Below are 23,632 nucleotides of genomic sequence, written 5' to 3' on the forward strand. Positions count from 1 at the left end.
GAAGGAGAGGGTGAATATTGTGTAGACTGCTAACAGTGTCTGCCTCCCCTTTCAGATTATTTTCTGTGAGTACAGAGATAGGTAGATATAGATGATAGATAGATAGAGTGTACCTGTATCCTGTATTTTTTACAGAAATTTATACTGCTTTATAATATCTTTAAGTGATTCACAAATACTCAAAACCAATAAATGAGAAATTTTTTTTTACCTAAATTGACATGTTGACCAACTTTTACTACTGAATAAATTGCATTCAGCTAAATAATATGCTATCTTTTTTTATTGTGCTTAAATATGCTCCTTTTTATAGTAGCAGAACCTTCTTTCAAATAAAATCTCCATCCATAACGCTGATGAAAGCCGCGTCCTCTGGATGAGTACAGGTGGATGTCAGGAACCCTTGCTCTCCTCTCTCCCCAGACCCCAAAGCATTTCTGTGGAACTCAGTATAAACAGCTCTGTCTCAGCAGGTTGTTGGGCAAGATACCCTCTAAGATCCTTCAGCCCACAAAGTCTTCTTTGCAACTGAGACGCCCAAGAGTAGGCTGGGTGGCTCACACTGCAAGCAAGGGAAGGGGAAGTCCAGGCCAGCAAGAACAGGCTGGGAAGTGGCTGCGCTGCTGGGCCCTGCACACTGAAGCCGCTCCACTGTGGGCCTTTCTTAGGCATTTTTGCAACAGACCAGGCTGTGCTGGCCCATAGGCCAGATACAGTTTCCCCATCCACGGGAAAGGAAAAATGCCACCCACTTTAAATTATTTTCCAGGTTTCTTTCTATAGTTTTAAGGAGATGAAATAACTGGCAGTCTAAAATATTCTCGAATACGTGACATCTTCTGTCATTTCTAGGAAGACATTGGGAGGAGCGAGCTCAGATGACTGTGACACTGGGGAAGTGGAGACAGAGGACTAGTCACAGACTCGAGAAAACCCACACGTTGACTGTTTCCCCTTTTCCAGTTGCCTTCTTCGTGTTTCTCTGTGGGAGGGCTCAGGGGTCCTCTGTCTTGAGGGACAGGAAACAGAGAAGGCAAGAGCCACCGTGGAGCACTGTGATGAGAGCGTGTAGAACCGACCCTGGATCCTGGATCGGGGAAGTGGGATGGATGGGGAAGTCACGGTGGAAGCAGACAGCAGTGTTAAGTGGTTGCAGTGGAAATATCCTGCCTTGGTAGATTTCTCTAGAGACAGAAAAGGCAACGCAACTGCATTTTAGTTTTGATTTACATGGCTTAGTTACATTCCACTTTCCCCAACAGGGTGAGCACCTCCCACTTTCTCACTCTCCCAGGCTTTTTCCCTTTCACTTTCCTTTCCATCCCTCCCCACCTCCTAGTCAGGGCAGGTTGTTTTTGTTTTTGTTTTTGTTTTGTTTTGTTTTTTGAGGTGCTCTTGTTGCCCAGGCTGGATTACAATGGTGCGATCTCGGCTCACTGCAGCCTCCACCTCCCGGGTTCAAGCGATTCTCCTGCCTCAGCCTCCTGAGTCGCTGGGATTACAGGCATGCACCACCACGCCTAGCTGTTTTTGTATTTTTAGTAGAGATGGGATTTCTCCATGTTAGTCAGGCTGATCTCGAACTCCCAACCTCAGGTGATCCACCCGCCTTGGCCTTCCAAAGTGCTGGGATTACAAGCGTGAGCCACCGTGCCCAGCCTAGGGCAGGTTTTGACCCCGCCTGTCACTTCCCTGGCTGAGACCTGTCCCAGGGTCCAGGTGAGGCTCACTGAATCCCATAGACACTGGCCCTTTTTCTCTTCCTCTCCCTACCTAAGATACTAGATAAACCCAAAGGAATTTTCAGCAGAAATCAAGAAATCAAAGATGAAATTCCAATGTTCAAGAAGTTTGGTTTTTTTGTTTTTGTTTTACTTTTTGTTTTGAAATAATTATAGATTCATAGGAAGTTGCAAAAGTAACACAGACAGTTCCCATGCACCCTTCACATAATTTCCCCTGGTGCTATTATCTTATGTAATTTATAGCATAATAGCAAAACCAGGAAGTTGACATTGGTATCATCCACAGCCTTCATTCACATTTCACTAGTTTTATAGTGATTTCCTTTTTAAACAATTTTTCTTAAGTATGAACATGATAGTAACCATATTACAAAAAATTGTGGCAGAAAAAAATATTCTTAGTTCTACTGTCCTATGTAGCCACCCTAATCATGTGAAGGTTCATTTCTTTCCAGTCTTTCTGTGCACTTTTAGCATAATTGAAAGCATTGTTTAGCTGGACACAGTGGCATGCACTTGTAATCCCATCTACTAGGGAGGCTAAGGCAGGAAGATCACTGCACTCCAGCCTGGGCAACATAGCAAGACCTTGTCTCAAGGGGAAAAAAAAAAAAAAGCATTATTTATGTACATTATTATAACCTGATTTTTATTTAATGTTTTAAATAAACATAGTTCTCCATAACCTGTTCTTTATCATTGTACATAGCTATATGATATATCAAGTGAATATGCCATATTTTACTTATTTATTCTCCTGTTACCAGATACTAGATTGCTTCAGTTTTACTCTTTAATAATTTTATAATGAACAACCTTGTTTATCTTACACTTTCCAAGGTTTGGATTCATTCACTAGTATTGACACTCAAGGATGTGTGAACATTTTTACAACTCTTGATAAAATGCCAAATTGCTTTCTAAGAGTTGTCTCAAATTTTAATCTCACTAATTAGTGTTAATTCCTTAAACTAGTGTTTTAAACTATTGGGAGCAGTGGACGGGATCATTTTTCTGTCATTCTTATAATAGTTGAAGACTGCTACCTTTTTTGTAAAGTTCTAATTTCTAGTAAAGTGGGTCTTTTTTGTTTCTTCTACTTACTGGTAATACTTTCTATTTTGTGACACGGTGGTTTGAATTCTTTGCCCAATTATCAGTTTCGTGTTTTACTTACTGATTTGTGGGAGCTCCTTAGCTATGAAAATGTTCACCTTTAATCTGTTAAACTTGCTTCAGACACTTCTTCCCAGTTTGTTGTTTTCCTGTTGATTTGGTTTATTTTTAACATACTGCGCATGTGGAAATGTTCGTATTTTTATGAAATCAAATGTCCGTCTTTTTTTCCCTTCTCATTTTTACATTTTTTTCCCTTCTCATTTTTCCCGTCTCATTTTTTTCCCTTCTCATTTCGGAGATGTGATGAGTTACAGTAGTCAACCGCTTTCTTCCTTTTCCTACAGTTTGTCCTTGTTTTAATTTATACTGCTAAATGGTATGATACGGAAATCCGTTAGCAGAAAAAGGGTTTTTCTCTGCAATTTCTGTTTACTTGAATAATTTGTGACATGATCCTTCCTCATTTATTTGCAAAGCTCCTTATCATTATAGAGTAGTTTATTCAGTGTATTCTGTTTGACTTCTAGGTCAGCTCTCCAGTAGATATTCCTCTAGCCCTTTTTTCTCTTTCCTTCCACCAGATCATGACCAACACGGGGAAGACAAGGCGGAAGGGGCTGGCCAATGTGCAGTGGAGCGGGGATGAGCCCCTGCAAAGGCCCGTCACCCCCGGCGGCCACAGAAACGGGTACCCAGTGTAAGTCAGGGCTAAAGGAAGCAGGAATTGACTTTCTTAGGCTTTGTTTTGATTCACTACAGTGTAAGATGTATGTATTTTTAAAATTCAAAATAAAGGATTCATTTTGAAAAGCATTTATCTCTTTATTTTGGGGGGATTTTTGGAGGGAAAGAGGTTGAGTCCTTCTCCCTTCCCCCAGGATTTTTTTATTCCAGAAAGAGAAGTGGTTGGATTACAGGATCTCCAGGGCCACTTCAGAAGACAAATGTTGGCCAGAGTAATTTCAAAAGAAGGGGCCTGAAAGGAGCCGGGCTGTCTCCAGAAGGACTCCTGTCGTGTTTTTCTGTGGCCTCTCGCCGTAGCACCAAGCCCTTCGTTGGCATTGGAATGTTACAGTTTAAGACTCGACATCAATTTATTTTAGATGACTTTTTGGAACAACTGGATGCTGTTTTAGCTGCCCAGCCTTATTCATTTTCCATAGCCTTGCTCGTGCCCCATTTATATAAATAAAATTTTAGTCTCGTTATGTAGAGCCTCTGGTCTCCCTGGGGCCTAGACCCCTTGTGGGCTAAGGAGCCCCAGATCAGACAGTCCAGTGGGCAGCAGAGGAGCCACTTCTGCGGTCTGGGTGGCCTCTCTTTTCCTGTCTAGAGAGAATATTACAGCCAAATATTACAGAGAGCAGGCTAAAAACCTCCATATATTCATTCAACAAATAATGTAATACTTTAAAAGAATAGACCGTGTTGTACTTAGTTATCCCCTGAAACTGGGCACTTTATTTTTTCCAGTCTTACTCTGTTGTCATTTTGTAATGAACAACCAGGCACTGGGAACTGAGCAACAAAACTCAGAAATGCCTGCCCTCATGGAGCTCTGTGCTGCCACAGACACGAGGGACACCAGGCAAGACAGACCCAGCTCCTTGATGAGTTCTGTTGCACATCAGGATTTGTCCTATAAGTATTTCAGGGCCCGTGCTATAGATGAGTGCTCTGAGATCTGTTTGGTTTGATTTCATAATTAGGTATGATATGATTATATTTCTAGGTTTTTATTTTTAGTTACTGATATATAAACTAGTATCATGCCCTTTTCTCTCTTAACCTTACAATCAGTGTTTTTAACCTACAGAGAAGTTGAAAGAATATTACACTGAAGATGGCCAGGCACGGTGGCTCACGCCTGTAATCCTGGCGCTTTGGGAGGCCGAGGTGGGCAGATCATGAGGTCAGGAGATCAAGACCATCCTGGCTAACACGGTGAAACCCTCGCTGTACTAAAAAATACAAAAAATTAGCCCAGTGTGGTGGTGGGCACCTGTAGTCCCAGCTACTTGGGAGTCTGAGGCAGGAGAATGGCGTGAACCCAGGAGGCGGAGCTTGCAGTGAGCTGAGATCCGGCCACTGCACTCCAGCCTGGGTGACACAGCAAGACTCCATCTCAAAAAAAAAAAAAGAATATTACACTGAAGGGCTTCCAGTTAACATTTGTGTGCCCTATCTCTCTCTCTCGCTCTCTTTCTATGTGTATAATACATAATTTACAAGCATATACATTTTTTGCTGAACTATCTGAGAGAAGATTGCAGACTTTTGCACATAATCCCATTATCACAGCTAAGAAATTTAACATTAATAATATGGATATAGTATTATCAGTATTCCTTAGTTGTCCCCTAAATGTCCTTTACCTCTGAGCGGTTTTGGGTCATTTGGTTTTCATCCAGAATATAGCCAGTTACCAATTACTAGTAAACTAGTTGATAAATATAATACCTTTTTCAATGGAAGTAGTAACAGGAACTAATGAAATTCCCCTTGCTTGACACAGGAAAGAGGACACTGAACCATTGTCTTAAAAGTATTTTTCAATTATGTTTTAAAATAATTAAAACCCTGCTTTCCTGAGCGACAACAATGACACAAGGCTATTTTAATCAGAGATAAGAACAGGGAATCTCATAAATGCGGGGCTAACCAGTGGGCACAGTTAATTCTTGGGTCAGGTGTTCTTCTTTGTAGACAAATTCGAGGACGTTTTCCATGCCTAGGAGCACCTCTCTCTCTCCCCTGCGATGTGGGCGTGGTCCTATCAAGATCTTTGACTGTGGCAAGCTGCCAGGTCATGAGGGCAGCTCGTTTTCCTGAAACCACGGACCTGCCCACAATAATGATGCAGTCACCCCGTCACCAGCTTCCCCATCAGGTCTCAACAAACATTTTTATCACTTCTCTGCCACATGGTGTCCTCATGGCTGGAGCTGCAGAAATCAGTAAGATGTGACTCCCTGCCCTCAGGAGCACACAGACCAAGGTGTGTGGCAGGCAAAGGACTGGTCAGTGGAACGCAGTGGGCACTCCCCCCAGCGCATGGGTACTCTGGACAGCTACACGATGCTGGCGTGCAAGATTTGTAGTTCTGCCTTTGCACCTGGAGCTCACCTCTAAAAACGTTTGAATGCTGGGGGTCTTGGACATCATCCTCTACAGACCACTATATGTGATGTAAGATAGGCATCCTGGCTTGTTTTTCTCCAGGTAGAGAGCACTCTTCTCTACACCACCTATGAACAGCTCATTATTTCTCCACTGATTCAAGGTGCCACTTTAATTCTGTATCCCCTCCAATTACCCTAGCTCTCTATTTTGGCACATTGTCCAGTTGCCTGTTGCCACACCAGTGTTTATTGCAAAGGTTCTTAGCATATCTAAATATCGCATAGGATAAGCCCCTCTCCCCGCCTGCCTTCCGCCTTCTCTTTCAGAGTGGATTTAACTATGTAGAGACCTTTATTTTTCCATAAGCATTTAAAAATAAGTCTGGCAACTTCCTTAAAAAAATCCTTTTAGGATTTTGACTAGTGTCACATTAAATTTATGTAATGTTTTGGAGATAACTGAAATCTTTGCAATGTTAAGTCACTGCGCAGCATTACATCATATTAATTTTATATGTTAAGACAGAATAATGGTCCCTCAGAGATGTCCACATCCCAATCCCCACAACCTGTGACTAAATGACGTTACATGGCAAAAAGGACTTTGCTGATGTGATTAAGTTAAGGATCTAGAGATAGATGATTCTGGATAATCTGGGTGGGCCCAATGTAATCACAAGGGGCCTTACTGAAGGGAAGCAGGAGTGTCAGAAACAAAAGGAGATGTGACAACTGTGTCAGAAGTCTGAGTGACGCAAGGCCGTGAACCGAGGAATGCAGACACCCTGGAGAAACTGGAAAAGGCAAAGAAATAAATTCTCTCCTAGAGACTCCAGAAACAATGCGCCCCTGTTGACCCATTGTAAACTCTTGACCTCCATAATTGTGAGATAAGTTTTTTGTTTTTGTTGTTTTCAGTCACTAAGGTTGTGGTAAGACTGCAAATTATGAAACAACTACAGGAAAACATTGGGGAATATCTCCAGGACTTTGTTCTGGGCAAACATTTCTTGAGTAATACCCGAGAAGCACAGGCAACCAAAGCCAAAATGAACAAATGGGATCACATCAAGTTAAAAAGCTTCTATAGCAAAGGAAACAACCAACAAAGTGAAGACACAGGCCACAGAATGGGAGAAAATGTTTGCAAACTACCCATCTGACAAAGGATTAGTAATCAGACTTAAAAAGGAGCTCAAATAACTCTTTAGGAAAAAGTCTAATAGTTGGATTTTAAAATGGGCAAAAGATTTGAATAGACATTTCTCAAAAGAAGACATACAGATGACAAACGGGCTTATGAAAGGGTGCTCAGCATCACTGATCATCAGAGATGCCAATCAAAACTACACTGAGATACCCTGTCACCCCCGTTAAAACGGCGTATCTCCAAAAGTCAGGCAATAACAAATGTTGACAAGAATGTGGAGAAAAGGGAATCCTCATACACTGTTTGTAAGAATGTAAATTAGCACAACCACTATAGAGAAGAGTTTGGAGATTCCTCAAATAACTAAAAATAGAGCTACCACATGATCCAGCAGTCCTGCTGCTGGATATATACCCAACAGAAAGGAAGTCCATGTATCAAAGCTAGCTCTGCGCCCCATGCTTGCTGCAGCACCATTCACAGGAGCCAAGATTTGGAAGTAGCCTCAGTGTCCATCAGCAGATGAATGGACAAAGAAAATGTGGTACATATACCACATTTTGTGGTACAGTGGAGTACTATTCTGTGCAAAAGAATGAGATCCAGTCATTTGCAAAGCATGGATGGAACTGGAGATCATTATGCTACATGAAATAAGCCAGGCACAGAAAGTCAAACATCACATGTTCCCACTTACTTAAACAATCTAAACAATTGAGTTCATGGAGATAGAGAGCAGAGTGATGGTAACTAGAGACCGGGAAGAGTAGTTGGTTGGGGGTGGTGGTTGGGGAAGATGGGGAAGGTTAATGGGTGCCAAAAAAAAAACACATAGTTAACAAAGAATGGGCCAGGTGTGGTGGCTCACGCCTGTAATCTCAACACTTTGGGAGGCCAAGGTGGGTAGATCACTTAAGGTCAGGAGTTCAACCTGGCCAACATGGTAAAACCTTGTCTCTACTAAAAATACAAAAATTAACCAGGTGCGGTAGTGAGCGCCTGTAATCCAGCTGCTTGGCAGGCTGAGGCGGGAGAATTGCTTGAACCTGGGAGGCGGAGGTTGCAGTGAGCAGAGATCTTACCACTGCACTCCAGCCTGGGCAACAGAGTGAGACCCCCAACTCAAAAAAAAAAAAAAAAAAATGAATAAGACCTGGTATTTCATAGCACAACAGAGTGACTATAGTCAATAATAATTGAATTGTACGTTTTAAAATAACTAAAAGAGTATGATTGGATTATTTTTGTACACACAGGATGAATACTTGAGGGGATGGGTACTCCATTCTCCGTGATGTGATTATCACACGTTGCATGCCTGTATCAAAACAATCCATGTATACTATAAATATATACACCTACTGTACCCACAAAAATCTAAAAAAAAGATTTTTTTTTTGAGAGGAAGTCTTGCTCTGTTGCCCAGGCTGGAGTGCAGTGGCACAATCTTGGCAACTGCAACCCCACCGCCAGGTTCAAGCGATTCTCCTGCCTCAGCCTCCCAAGTAGCTGGGATTACAGGCGCCATGCCACCACAGCTGGCTAATTATTTTATTTTTTGTAGAGGAGAGGTTTCGCCATGTTGGCCAGGCTGGTCTTGAACTCCTCACCACCTCAGGTGATCCACCTGCCTCAGCCTCCCAAAATGCTGGGATTACAGGCATGAGTCACTGTGCCTGGCCTTAAAAATTAAAAATTAAAACATAAAAAAATTATGGTGCTTTGTTAGAACAGCAGTAGAAAATGAATACAGCCATCCTGTGTGCAAGTACAGGATGACTCTCCATTTCTTTAGATCTTGTTTGATGTATTTCCTTGCTAGGAGAAACCTGAGGCCAGGCGTGGTGGCTCACACCTGCAATCCCAGCACTTTGGGAGGTTGAGGCAGGAGCATTGCTTCAGTCCCAGAGGTCGTGGCTCCTGTGAGCTGTGATTGTGCCACTGCTCTCCAACCTGGGCAACAAAGTGAGACCCTCGTCTCAAAAAAAAAAAGAAAAGAAAAGAAACTTCGTATGGGTGAGCATGTTCTTCAGGAAAGGTTAAGACCCATTCTCAGCCCTGGAGGTTGGATTTGATTAATTTAGCCCAGTGTTTTAAATTTAACTCCCCTTGTCAATGATGATTTCAATGGGCATGCAATCCATTCCAGCCATGGGATCTAAGATTTTCCAACTTCTATGAAGGGCTTGAGAAATTCTGTACTTTCTTTTCCCCTTTTGGTCTTTGACTGTTGCTTGAGATGCTATGCTTGGAGGTCCTGCAGCCATCCTATTTGCACAAAAGTGACAATTCTTTTTTTTTTTTTCTTGAGAGGCAGATCTAAGCTCTGTCACCAGGCTGGAGTGCAGAGTGGCACAATAAACTCACTACAACTCCGTCTCGGTTCCCGCCATTCTCCTGCCTCAGCCTCGAGTAGCTGGGACTACGAAGCCGCCACCGCGCCCGGCTGATTTTTTGTATTTTTAGTAGAGACGGGGTTTCACTGTGTTAGCCAGGGTGGTCTCCATCTCCTGACCTCGTGATCCGCCCATCTTGGCCTCCGAAAGTGCTGGGATTACAGGCATGAGCCACTGCGCCCGGCCACAAAGTGACAATTCTAAAGACAAAAGCAAACCCACACCAGGAAGGCCAGGGAAACCCAGCGGAGAGAACCCGGATCTGCAGCAAAGTCACTCAGCTTCGCATTCCCCACCCTGTACTCGCTACCTCTGGAATTCTGTTTATGTTGAATATTACATTTCCCTTACCATTTAAACCAGTGGTGTTGAACTTTTGTTACTTGTAGTCAAAAACATGTATGGAATAAGTAAATATAAAGAAAATAAAAACTATTTATTCCAGCAGCCAGACAGAATTGTGATCATCATTTTAGTGCGTTACGTTTAGTGTAGTTTTTTTCCTACATATATTTTCAGCAAACAAGAAACCTTTCAGTGTTTGTGTATGTGTCTACATGTGTATATGGTTTGTTTGCAGTTTGATTTTTGTTTGTTTTCTTTTGCATTGTTGAACATCCTGCAAAAGATGATTTAATGATTTATATTATATTTACACCATAATTTATATAGCCATGCTACCGTTTCTGACATTCGTGTTTACTGATTTGGAGTTGTTATATACTTGGTGAACCACTAAGTACATAAATATTCCTAACCAAAACAAACAAAAAAAAATTATGACCTTTCCTTCACCACCAGCACCCTCTGGTATCCCGTTGCCAGGAGTGTGGATAAATCTAGACTCTTAGTCCTCTTGAGGACTATGACAGTATGTATTGTACACATTCAGAATACCAGGACTTTTTTGGTTTTGTTTTGTTTTGAGACAGCATCTGGCTCTGTCACCGCAGCTGGAGTATAGTGGCACAATCACAGCTCACTGCAGCCTTGACCTCCTGGGCTCAAACCATCCTCCCACCTCAGCCTCCCAGGTAACTGGGACCACAGGCATGCGCCACCACATCTGGCTGAATTTTTAATTTTTTGTAGAGACAGAGTCTCACTATGTTGCCTAGTCTTGAACTCCTGAGCTCAAGCAATCCTCCTACCTCAGCCTTCCATAGTGCTGGGATTACGGGTGTGAGCCACTATGCCCAGCCCAGCCACTAGTACTTTTGGAATCAGTAACTCCACTGCTACGACTTTTTTTTTTTTTTTTTTTTTTTTTTTTGAGACAAGAGTCTGGCTCTTGTCGCCCAGGCTGCTAGGATTTTATACTGAGAAGTAATCAGATGTTCACAGGATAGATAGATAGATAGATAGATAGATAGATAGATAGATAGATAGATGATAGGTAGGTAGATAGATACAAATAGATATCGATATATAAGCACACACAAGGTTATTTGTTGCAATATTATTCACAAAATTAGATATTACATTCCCAGGCCGGGCGCGATGGCTCACACCTGTAATCCCAGCAGTTTGGGAGGCCGAGGTGGGTGGATCACGAGGTCAGGAGTTCCAGACCAGCCTGGCCAAGATGGTGAATCCCATACAAAAATTTGGCCAGGCACGATGGCTCGTGCCTGTAATCCCAGCACTTTGGGAGGCCGAGACGGGCGGATCACAAGGTCAGGAAAACGAGACCATCCTGGCTAACACGGTGAAACCCTGTCTCTACTAAAAATACAAAAAATTAGCTGGGCGTGGTGGCGGGCGCCTGTAGTCCCAGCTACTAGGGAGGCTGAGGCAAGAGAATGGTGTGAACCCAGGAGGCAGAGCTTGCAGTGAGCCGAGATTGTGCCACTGCACTCCAGCCCGGGCAACAGAGGGAGACTCCGCCTCCAAAATAAATAAATAAATAAATAAATAAATAAATAAATAAATAAATAAAATACAAAAATTAGCCGGGTGTGGTGGTGGGTGCCTGTAATCCCAGCTACTTGGAAGGCTGAGGCAGGAGAATCGCTTGAACCAGGGAGGCTGAGATTGCAGTGAGCCGAGATCACGCCACTGTACTCCAGCCTAGGCAACAGAGTGAGACTCCATCTCAAAAAAAAAAAAAGAAAGAAATTACATTCCCAAAATAGGAGGCTGGTTATATAAATTATGATATATTCACACAAAAGAGTACTGAAGATGATGTTTTAGAAAAATATTGAATGACATGGGAAGAGCCTCACAATATATAGCTAAGTGAAAAAGCAAATTATAGAATGGTGTGAATATAGCATGCTAGCCATTTAGAATGAGCCCAAGCTAGTATTTTTAAGTGTGTATTTGCATATTTTTAAAATTTTTTATTAAATCAAATGTTTTTTTTTTTGTTTTTTTTTTTTTTTTTTTGAGACGGAGTCTCGCTCTCTCTCCCGAGCTGGAGTGCAGTGGCAGGATCTCAGCTCACTGCAAGGTCTGCCTCCGGGTTCACGCCATTCTCTGCCTCAGCCTCCCGGTAGCTGGGACTACAGGCACCGCCACCTTGCCCGGCTAGTTTTTGTATTTTTTTTAGTAGAGGGTTTCCACCATATTAAGCCAGGATGGTCTCGATCTCCTGACCTCGTGATCCGCCGTCTCGGCCTCCCAAAGTGCTGGGATTACAGGCTTGAGCCACCGCGCCCGGCCTAAAATCAAATGTTAAGTGGTTGTGCTTAGATATTGGGAGGGCAGGTCATGTATATATTCTCTATATTTACCTAATTTTTCATGATTAACACTTACTGGTTTTATAATCGAGGAAAAAAAAGGTTGCAGATAAACATATTTGCCCTGTGCGATGGAGACCCTCCTACCCCACCTCAGCCTAGCATCAGCTGCACCTCCCTGGCCATTTTCTTCCCACCCAACCCTGCCCCCTGCGTGGGTTCCAGATCCTTCTGTCTCCCCGATCTCTGTGCAATCCTTGAACACATCCTTTGCTCTGTCTTCATCCTCCCCTCCTGCTGCCTTCCTCGGGCCTCTCGACAGGCCCTGGGGCTCTGCCTCCCTTCCTCTCAGACCCTCTCTGGCTGTGTCCCTGCCCTATCTTCCTCTCCACTCAGCCCTCTGTGGCCAGGCGATGACTTCCAGAGGGTATTTCTGCCAAGACCACAGATGACCTTCCAGTTTCCAACCCCGAGGACACTCAGGGCACATTGTCCCCGCTCTTTCAGTTGCCGGCTGCTGACCCCTCCTGGGAGTCATTCCACGCCAGTCCCCATGTGCTGGCCTCGGCCTCTTACCCCCTTCCTCTCCAGAGGCCCCATCGAAGGCCCTCACTCCATCCTGCCTGTTCCCTAGTTTCCACTACTCACTGATGACACCCACACTCAGCCCAGATATGTGCCTACAGCACCCCCAATTCAGCATTTCCTAGACCAACACAGCTGCCATCTGAGTCCCCTGCTGCAGGGCATGGCATGAGTGCCCGCAGACAGCCAAGCCAGAGTCCAGCAGGTTTGCACGCTCCTCCCACCCCGTCCTGCCCACCACCGGCCTTCACGGCTCGGGGAGGTCCTCCTAACAGTGCTCCCTGCCACCGTCCACCTTCCACAACTGTGGACGGAATGATCTTTCTAGCAGGGAACGTCATTCCTTTGGTTCTTCATTACTTGGGGTTCAAGTTTAAATTCTGGCCTTACAGGGTGCTTCTCAATTGACACCCCTGCCACAAGCATCAGAGCCCCCCAGGACACCCTGCCCCTCCACGCTACTGTCACACAGGTCTTTTCAGGAAAGGGAGGTAGGGGGCATCCATATTTTCTGATTTTTTTACATCTTTCTGTAACAATGCAGCACAAATATATATATGTATACACACACACACACCATATATAGACGTATAGATATTTTTCCCCTCTTCACCTTGCTCATGGTGTTACTTCTGCTGGAAAACCTTCCCTCTTCTGGCACCTGGCAAACCCCAACTCAAGGGTTCAAAACCGAGTTGGCTAGAAGTGTGGTGGCTCACGCCTGTAATCCTAGGACTTTGGGAGGCCAAGGTGGGAGGATTACTTGAGCTCAGTTCAAAACTAGCCATGGCAACACAGTGAGACCTTGTCTCTATTAAAAAAAAAAAGACTGATCGCCCACCTTGGGAAGACTTTCCTGCCCACCTCAGGGTGGTTACATGTCTCCTTATCTTTGGTGTTGGGTTGAGCCACGTGAAGTTTTTTTTCTCTCTTTCTTTCTCTTTTTTTTTTTTTTTTTTTTTTTTTGAGACAGAGTCTCACTCTGTTGCCCAGGCTGGAGTACAATGGCACAATGTTGGCCCACAGCAACCTCCACCTTCCTGGCTCAAGTGATTCTCCTGCCTCAGCCTCTTGAGTAGCTGGGACTACAGGCATATGCCACCACGTCTGGCTAATTGTTGTATTTTTAGTAGAAATGGAGTTTCACCATGTTGGCCAAGCTGGTCTCGAACTCCTGACCTCAAGTGATCTGCCCTCTTCGGCCTCCCAAAGTGCTGGGATTACAGGTGTGAGCCACCACGCCCAGCCAGACATATGAAATTGACATTCAAGAACAGCCATTTGCAGGGCCCAGCCCTAGGCAGGCACGAGCTTGTTGTGTGCTCCCCACTGAGCCCTTGTTGGCATAGGTGGCCCATGTCTCCTTGTTGAAGGGGGAGCGAGTGCTCCATTGCCTTATAGATAACTAGAGGGCCTTCCTCGGGGATCTGTGGTCAAGGCTGACCCAATGAGGCTGTCCCAGCCAGCTGGCCCTCGCATCTGGCTGGATCTGGTGCATGAAGCTCTCAGCGCTTGCCTGCTGGGCGAGGGTGTCTCCCCCAGCTTGGGTGCCAACATTAGACACTGCAAAGGAGCTGTTCTGCACACATCCTTTAGGTAGTGTTATAAGAAAGTAAGTTCTAGGCCAGTCACAGTGGCTCACGCCTGCAATCCCAGCACTTTGGGAGGCCACGGTGAGAGAATTGCTTGAGCCCAGGAGTTCGAGACCAGTCCTGGCAACATAGAGAGACCTTGTCTCTGCAAAAAATTAAAAAATCAGTTGAGTGTAGAGGCGCCCATCTGTAGTCCCAGCTACTCCAGAGGCTGAGATGGGAGGATCACTTGAGCCTGGGAGGTCAAGGGTGCAGTGACCTGTGGTTGCACCATGACACCCCAGCCTAGGCAACAGAGTGAAACCCTGTCTCTAAGGAAAAAAAAAAAGAAGAAAATTCTTCAGTCTTGTTCTTGGCCAACACTTGCCACGGCTGACATGACTTGTTATGTCTTCTCTGGTTGGATTCATCCCTTCATTCATATGCTTAATCCTTGGAGAAAACCAGGAGATCGGTGCCTTACGTTGTTTGCTTGAAATGTCATGGCCCCATGTCACCCAGAGTGGTAAGACATAATTGTGTGTTAGGAATACACCACGCCATGTATCACTGTGAATACAGAAGGGGGCTAACAGGAGCAAGAGGAGGCTACTGCCTCACAGGGTCAGCCTCCTGGCTCCTGCCAAGACCCTTTAAAAGGTCTGATATGCCAATGATGGTTTAACAGGACTTTGAGGCACCGCCCCCTCCTGTATTTGTGATGCTGCACAGCATTCGGCGGTCCGAATCTCCTGGCTGGCTGTACTTACTACCGTTTTTCATGTTTTTCTCCAGGCTGGAAGACCATCACACACCTCCCCAGACAGCCCAACACCCCACAAACAGCCACCCGCAGGCCCTGCCAAACCCTCACGAGGCTGTCTACAGGGAGGGCAAGCCCAGCACCCCGGAGTCCCGCGTCTCCTCTTCATGTAAGAACACGGGCAGCACGTCGGGTCAGTTCTGGAACTGTGATGTCTAGAACCCACGCGAAACAGCAGCAGGAGTGGCAGACGCACACCTGCTCCCGGGAAGCCCTCTGGTCTCAGCCACAGCCCTGTGTCACAGAGGCTCATGGGATTCCCAGCCCACAGCCAGACCCACGCTGGGCTGGTCCTCTGCGTCCCCTTCTCGGAGCACTGCCTGCTGTCCCGTCTGGGAGTTCCTGGGGCAAGATTTCTGACTGGTGAAAGCCGGCTTTAATATGAAACTTCAGAGGAGAAATCCCAGGCTGATGTAGCTCAGAATCCCTGGTTCTGGTAGCTCAGATTCTCGTGCAGAGGAGGCCAGCCGCCTGCTGGAAGGCTGGACCGAGGCAGAAATGTGCAACTAAAAGCACAAACAACTCTGGGATCCAAACGCGTTTGAAACTTCCAGCTGAGTTAACCAGAGGCTGATGGGAGATAAAAGTATTTTTTAGATGCCAGAAAAAATATATATGCTTTGAATCAGAAATGTACAAAGTATTTTTTTTTAATTTTTGAAAGGAAATTAAAAGGATTATGAGCAGTTCAGATAAGACTCTAATTTCCATTTGAGTAGGAAAAACAACAGAGGAACGGGTTGGATTCCTGTCTGAGAAACATCTGAGAACTTGCATCTGCTCACAATTGGATTCAGACGCTTCCAGACCCAGGTGCAGAGCGGTAGCCAGTGACGAGTCAGCAGTGGCTGGGTTATGTGGGACCCTGGGTCTCTTGGTGGTGAGCAGTTTCAGAGGTTTTGCCAGCATTGATCATCAGTTATTTTGCCCGTGCTTTACTAGAGCTGTCAATATTCGTGTGCTCTCTAAAGGTGAGCAGCTTAGTAATTTCTCCAGAGATTTCTGCTGTCAGGGTGGAGGTCTTAGGGGGCGTCTAACAAGTTTTGCCAGTTTGACTGAATGCTATTGAGTTAAAACTGATTTCAAATTCTTAGGCCTGGACTTCCTAAAAGGCTCCACAGTACATTCAGGGCAACGTAGCGGTAACATCCTTGCTTTACCAAAATGACCACTAAGAGGCCCTTTATTTTTGCACTGATTGGACGTGCCTTTGGGAAGCTGCCATGCTGTTACCTGCAGAGCGGAGGCACTTGAGGTTGGCATGGATGGAAAAGGCCAAGGAGCGGCTGCTGCAGTGTTCACGTTATTGTTCTTTTCAAGAGCAGTTTACTTGAGCCCTGACAAAGTCTGGGCCCAGGCACATTCCGGGTCCTTGCATGAAAAGGGTGGGCACCCACCAGGAGACTCAGCCTTGGTGGTCATGGGTGGTTGCCAGTGCTGCTTCCTAGGGAGGCAGCAGCTGCCCATCAGCGCCCCCAGTTGGACCAGCTGGAGCCAGAGCAGTGCTCTTCCCAAATCCTGCTGTCGATGCCCCCATTAACCTGCCCCAAATGCTGAGACTGTGTTCTGAGTGTCCCTCCTTCAGGCCTGCTCCTATTGGCTCAGCCTGGCTGGGACCCAGGACACTGACCCCCCGCCCTGCTCTTCTCCACCTGCCAGAGACCAGGAATAGTCGCTACCCTCCCTGGTCCTGCCAGGCCCGCTCTGAGCCTCAGGCCAACACCCCTAGTCCTCCTTCTATTTTATTTTATTTTATTTTACTTTATTTTATTTTGTTTTATTTTACTTTATTTTATTTTATTTTGAGACAAGGTCTCACTCTGTCCCCCAGGCTGGCGTGCAGTGGCCAATCATACATAGCTCATTGCAGCCTCACACTCCCGTGCCTAAGCGATCCTCCCACTTCAGCCTCCTGAGTAGCTGGCACTACAGATGCACCACCATGCCAAGCAAAGTTTTGTTTTCTTTAAATTTTTTGTAAAGATGGAGTTTTTCTGTTGCCTGGGCTAGTCTTGAACTCCTAGTCTCAAGTAATCCTCCCGCCTGAGCCTCCCAAAGCACTGGGATTACAGGCATGAGCCATCATGCCTGACCCTCTTAGTCTCCTTTAAAATCCTTTTACTTGACAAAAAGTTCTTCCTTTGGAAAAACCAAGCCCCAGGTGAAGTTTCCTCTAGGTCATGAGTAAGCCTTTGCCATGCCTGGAGTAGATTCCCATTCTGAGTTACTTTCTTTCAGACAGGCCTGCCCACGGCCTGCTGCGTCTCCCCGGTTGGCCTCCCTGCCCCTCTCCCTATCCTGTCACCTGCCTCTGCCTAAGGGATAGATGGCAAACAGGCCTCTGCTTCTGTGCTCCGTCTGGGCTCTGCAGATAAGGGGACTGCAATTAAGCCCGTTAAGCCAGGGGATGAGTGATGTGGAGGGGGATGAGCATCAGGGAGAGCAGAGAGCGGGCAGTGCTGGGCTGGGCGTGGGCACCCCTGAGCCACACTGCCTTCTGTTTCATTCCTTCCCTGCTCAGGAGCTTGCTCTGACTTCCTCCAGACAGTCCTGCTTCTCCATCCCTCCCCTCCACTTCAATTGATTGATAGATAGATTGATTGATTGATTGTAGAGAAAGGTGTCTCTCTGTGCTGCCCAGGCTAGTCTTGAACCCCTGGGCTCAAGCGATCCTCCCACCTCAGCCTCCCGAAGTGCTGGGATTACAGGCATGGGGCCCCCTCCACTTCTCTTCTCTCGCTCACCTTGCCCCAGGCCCATCCTGGCCCCAGGCAGTACTCCCCACAGGTCTCCTTGCACACAGCTCGCTGCTGAGTCTGGCCTGTGCTGGGAACTAACGCCCCACCCAGAGACCCCGTGGAAACCCCCACCTTCACATTGAGTTTCTTGAGGAAGAGCCTTTGTGCTTTGCGTTCAGTCAGCACTGCAGGGAAAACTCATGAGGGGGAACCTGTTGGACCCTCAGACTGCTTGATCAGTTGAACGCAGGGCCAGAAAGAACATTCTAGGCAAAAGACTCAGCCCCAAATGCCAGGAGGAAATAGTTCCCAAGGGAAAAGGCCAATAATATGGCTTAGCATTTTGCAAAACATTGGCCTGAGGAAAGCTATTCTCATTTCCCCACCAACCGGGACTGTCTTCAATATCAAAATCACATGCCTTGGGACTTCATAGCCCTGGGAGTTAAAATGCCCAGCCCTGTCTGATGGACCAGCAGGCAAGAGATACTACTGTCCCAGGAAGCCCCCGGTGCACACCCATGGCTGCCCCATCTCCTGGCTCCTGGCTCTCTTAGTTAGGGAGTCTCTTGTTCTTTTTTTTTTTTTTTTTTTGAGATGGAGTCTCGCTGTCTCGCCCAGGCTGGAGTGCAGTGGTGCGATCTTGGCTCACTGCAAACTCTGCCTCCCAGGTTCAGGTGATTCCTCTGCCTCACCCTCCTGAATAGCTAGGATTACAGGCATGTGTTACCATACCCGGCTAATTTTTGTATTTTTAGTAGAGACAGGGTTTCACCATGTTGGCCAGGCTGGTCTCAAACTCCTGACCTCAAGCTGCCTGCCTCAGCCTCCCAAAGTGCTGAGATTACAGGCGTGAGCCACCATGCTTGGCTGGTCTCGGTGGGACCTCTGAAAGTCTGCAGTGTGTCCTGTGCTGGAGGAAGTAGGAGAGGAGAATGGGACAGTTGAACCAAGACCACCTCATGGTCTCAGGACACTCCAGCTCAGTTCCTCCTTTTTATGACCACCCCGTCCCCTACCCTCACACGCCCTGGGAAGCTCCTGATCCTGGTCCTAGAGGACTTGCCTGACGTGGGCACAGCTTTGTGACTCCACACGTTGTAATGGGGTTCCCCTGCGTGTAGCCCAGCAATTCAGTGTGACTTCACTCAAGTATTCTCTTGTACACCTATGCTTTGTCTCCTGGCCTTATTCTAAGCACATGGAGCAGGTGCCACCTGTCCTGAAGCTCTATTTCTAGACCCAGATACAGGTGGAGACCGCCCAGTGCCACCTGCTGGGTTCTGGTATCAGAAATAGATTCTCGTTTGGGTCAAAAGAGAATTATCTGGAAGTCAAAGCCCCTTGCTACAGGGAAACCTGCAGGGAAGATCCCTTTATATTTAAGATTAAATAGATCACATTGCAAAGCCGCAGAGCTGCTTCTAAAATGAAAGAGCTGAGAGGAGCTTGGCCTAAGGGAGTTGCGGATGCAGCCTCTGTCACAGTCACTGCAGCAGTGACATGGCCCCCCTCAGCTGTAGGAGAAGAGGAGAGGTGGGGTGGGAGAAGGGGTACGTGGCATCTGAGATGCAGGAACATCTGTCCCCAGGCCATTGGGGAGCCCTCCATATGCTATGATGCTCTCTAGGATTCTCCATCTGCTTCCCCGTGAAGGGCTCCTATGTATCCCAGGTGGCCTGGTTCCGGGTGGGCATTAGCTACGGCACCAGTCATTGGGAGTGAGGGCACTTCCTGGCCACCCCGGGTGTACTTAGGGGTTCAGCATTAAGGAGCCTTGGGCTGCTCAGTGAGGAGCACCCTACCTCTCAGGTTGTTGGTTTTAGCAGATAAAACTACATGCCAAAAAAAAAACAAAAAAAAAACAAAAAAAAAAAAACAAAAAAACTACATGCCACCCAGTTACATTTGAGTTTCAGATAAGCAAATATGCCTCCACGTTTCATCTGGAGGTGCGTAGCCATGGCCCAGGGAGACAATTCGTTGTTCTGAGGGCTTTCCAGAGGCTGAGGGGTGCCAGGAAGGCTGAGCGGCCAGGGTGATCTGCACCTCCCTGGGCCGTGCCTGTTGCCGCCAGCAGTGTGCCTGCCATCCCCCGCTGCCTGGCAAGTTCCCGGGCTGCACGAGTAAACAAGTATCCCAAGCCACAGGCGCCAGGGAGCCCGCAGGGCCTGGCCTGGGGTGTGTGCTTTTCTTGGCTTTCCAGCCCAGCCCAGGAGAGGGCATCCTTAGAGGGGCTCCACAGCAGATGTGGACTGAACTTTGTCTCCTCCTCCCCAGCAGCCATCAACGCCAAGCCAGGAGGAGAGTGGCTCCCAAGAGCACGCCAGGAGGAGCCTCATCCGGCCCCCACGGGGACCTCCCGCCAGCCAAGGGAGGTGCCCCAGGACCCAGGCAGTGGAGAGACCACCAGGTAAGGGGGATGTCACTAGACCTCGAACCTTACTCTCAGTGCTCTGGGAGTGGGTGCCCCACGCCGGATGCAGAGCACCCAGGAGACTTGGAAGGCTCCTCTGAGGCCCACCATCTGACAGGGGAAGCCAAGGAGCAGCATCAAGATTCCCGGTGAAGTGCAGCTACCACTCCTGGCCACCCTCGGAGGGCTGTGCTGCCTGAGAGCTGTCAGGCAGACGGGAAGGACACGGCACTCAGAGGCATGCCCACAGGACCAGTTTTCAGAACTGCCAGGCGGACATGTCCGGGGCTGTGTGATGGGGTGACTTAAGGACAGTGTCCTGTCTTAGCTTTTTGCATTTGGAGGAGGTGGGCTGGAGGGCAGAAAGATGGAGAAGGAGGTGAGTAAATGGTTTGGCTCAGAGGTCACTGCCTGAAACAGAAACTGGGCCTCCAGGCCGGGGCATGGTGGCGCACGCCTGTAATCCCAGCACTTTGGGAGGCCAAGGCAGCAGGAGGATTGCTTGAGCCCAGGAATTGGAAACTAGCCTGGGCAACATAGTGAGACCCTGTCTCAAATAAATAAATAAATAAATACATAAATAAATACATAAATAAATAAATAAATAAGAAGAAGAAACTGGACCCCCAAGCAGAAGAAAAACAGAACGATGTCCTCTCTTCCACTGTACCACGTGAGCACAGACTGGCCCCGTGGGTTATTAGGCCTTCTTTAGGGTCTAGAAAGGACCTTTCCAATCTCGCCAGCTCTTTCTTTTGGATCTGGAGAAACCTGTTCAGGGAGAGGGGCCTGGCCTGGGTCTCAGACGCTGCCTGTCCCTGACCACCAGGCACGCCAGCTGCCTCTCACCACTTCCTCTTGGCCATGAAGGAAGCCAGCCTCCTGGGGTGAAATACGGGGCTGGAGCAGGCTCAGCTTAGTTCTGGGGGCCCCGGGAGAGGACAGGCAGGAAGACCGAGCAGAACCTGCACCCACTGGTGGGGAAAATCAGAGAGAGAGAAAGAGGTAGGAGGAAAAATCCATGGGAAGTGGCAGACAGGAGGAGGATGCAGGAGAAAGGGGGTGCAGACGAGTGTGCTGAGCTTCCTTGGGTGGGGATGGGCTAGAAGCCGAAATTGGAACTGTGGGAAGGATGGGAAGGACTTTAGGACCTGGGCTAGGGAAGGGTGGGGACAGTCCTGGCCAAGAAGCAGAGGTGTCAAAGGTGGCCGCATTACTGGGGGAGGGGCCAAGCCCCTGGACTCCTGCAGTCCCACTGCCAACCTGCCTGGGGACCCAGGGACCCACCTCCCCTACCTGGGCCTCCCCTCTCTCTGTGGCTGAAGAGAACCCCTGAGACCAGGGGTTCTCAGGCTCTCAGCATCCCCCTGAAATGGGGACTCAAAATGAGAGACCACTGAGGGGTGGGCCACAGCTCTCTCATGCCGCCAGTCCAGACTGGATCCTCCCCTGCGGTTCAGCCAGGCCAAACGTGCCCTTCCGGTGTAGGCCGCTTCTTTTTACTTCCTGCAAATGCTGAGTTCATTTCTGAGGCTCTCCACTGGGACAGCCCTCTCTCCCCAGAAATAACTGTTTTCACAGTAAGTAGGCAGCCGACCCCGAGAGACCTCATTACATCAAGCAAGGTTGCCTCACTGGCCCCCCAAGATTCTGTTGGGCACAAAGACCCCTCAGGGTCCAGCCTAGAAGTGCCCTCCCCTTGGTGTCAGTCACTAAAGCCAACTCGCATTTTAAGCCTGGGGGATCAGTGTGAGGAAGAATAGGATGGAAAGAGGGAGAAGTACAAGTTGTTCCATCTCCCCCTTCCTCCCTCACTGGCAACATCATCTGGAATATTACGGCATTCTAGATGAGATATATATATATACCTCATATGTATGTGGTATACCTCATCTAGAATGCCATAATATTCTAAATGATAAGAGGCCATCTCTTGTCAGGCTGACTTCAGCCCCAATTCAGGTCTCAGCTAAGCATCCCTTCCTCCTGCCTGACCCCAAAGTGTGGGTCACGCCCTTCTGCCAGGCTCACAGGAGCCAGAGTCCCTCCGTGAGACTGTGGGGAGACCCCACTGTGTTGTCATGTGGCTGCCTCTCACTGCCTCAGAGACAAGCACAGTTTCCAGGCATAGAGAGTGTGCAGGGCCTGCTGGGTGTACGGGGAATGTAGGGCATGCAGGAGTGTGCACAGTGTGCAAGGTATTCAGGAAGTGCAGGGCTGCAGGGAGTGTGCCAGGAGTGCAGGAAATGCATGGCTGCAGGGAGTGTGCCAGGAGTGCAGGGCGTCTGCGCTGTGCTCCTGTGCCTGGCCTAGGTGGTCAGAGTACCTGTTGATGAACAAGTGGGAGAAAGGGAGAAAGAGTGGTTCTCTATATGGCTTTGGTGGGGAACGTTTGTCCCCTCAACTTCCCTGAGCTCTGCTCTCTTGCTCTTTCAGGTGAGGTCTCACACCCAGAAGAGGAATTGGTAGATGGGCAGGAAGCCCCTGGGACAGTGGGGCCCTGGGTCAGTGGTAGACTGAATGATGGCACTGGTTACTTAGCTCAGCTTTCAGGTGTTTTAAGGCTAATGGCCACTCAAGCTCTGCTCCAGTGAATTCCAGCAACTGTCTTGCTGTAAAATTGCTTTCTCGGAGGCTGGGGAATAAAAGTCCAGACCTGCCAGGCGTGGTGGCTCATACCTGTAATCCCAGCACTTTGGGAGGCCGAGGTGGGTGGACCACGAGGTCAAGAGATAAAGATCATCCTGGCCAACATGGTGAAACCCTGTCTCTACTAAAAATACAAAAATTAGCTGGGCGTGGTGGCGCGTGCTTGTAGTCCCAGCTACTCGGGAGGCTGAGGCAGGAGAATCGCTTGAACTGGGAAGCCGAAGTTGCAGTGAGCCGAGATTGCACCACTGCACTCCAGCCTGGACGACAGAGTGAGACTCCGTCTCAAAAAAAAAAAAAAAAGCCCAGACCCTACAATCGTACTGCCTTCCCCCAACCCCTGTGGTGAAATTTTCCTTTTCCTTGGTCAGCTTCTTAGACTCCTTAGATTAAGTAGCAGGAGAAAACTAGTGTTGATCAGGCTTTAAAGATGTATTTAAATTAAGAAAGAAATGCATATATCCTGCAAAGAGCCCAAGTGCTCCCCACGAAGTATGTCAGTCCACAGAGGCTGACTTGCGCCCCGGAACGTGCAGGAAGGTGATGGCAGGGCTGCCTTGACTGTCACCTGCCGGTCCTTCTCAGCATGGCCCTGCCACTCCAGAAGAGCAGCCCCAGCCGGGTGCCGGGT

The 23,632-nt window shown here is 47.6% G+C and overlaps 1 protein-coding gene across 1 annotated transcript in view; it reads left to right on the forward strand.

Moving 5' to 3' along the window:
- ARMC9 (armadillo repeat containing 9) overlaps nt 1–23,632 on the forward strand; it is a 178,995-nt gene that overhangs the window by 146,508 nt on the left and 8,855 nt on the right. The window contains exons 21-23 of the mRNA XM_031651602.1: nt 3,446–3,561; nt 15,171–15,307; nt 20,217–20,349. Coding sequence (XP_031507462.1) covers nt 3,446–3,561; nt 15,171–15,307; nt 20,217–20,349 — 386 coding nt within the window. The remainder of the gene's footprint in view (nt 1–3,445; nt 3,562–15,170; nt 15,308–20,216; nt 20,350–23,632) is intronic.

This window comes from Papio anubis, chromosome 10, assembly GCF_008728515.1.
Source record: "Papio anubis isolate 15944 chromosome 10, Panubis1.0, whole genome shotgun sequence".
In the NCBI taxonomy this organism is placed as follows: Eukaryota; Metazoa; Chordata; class Mammalia; order Primates; family Cercopithecidae; genus Papio; species Papio anubis.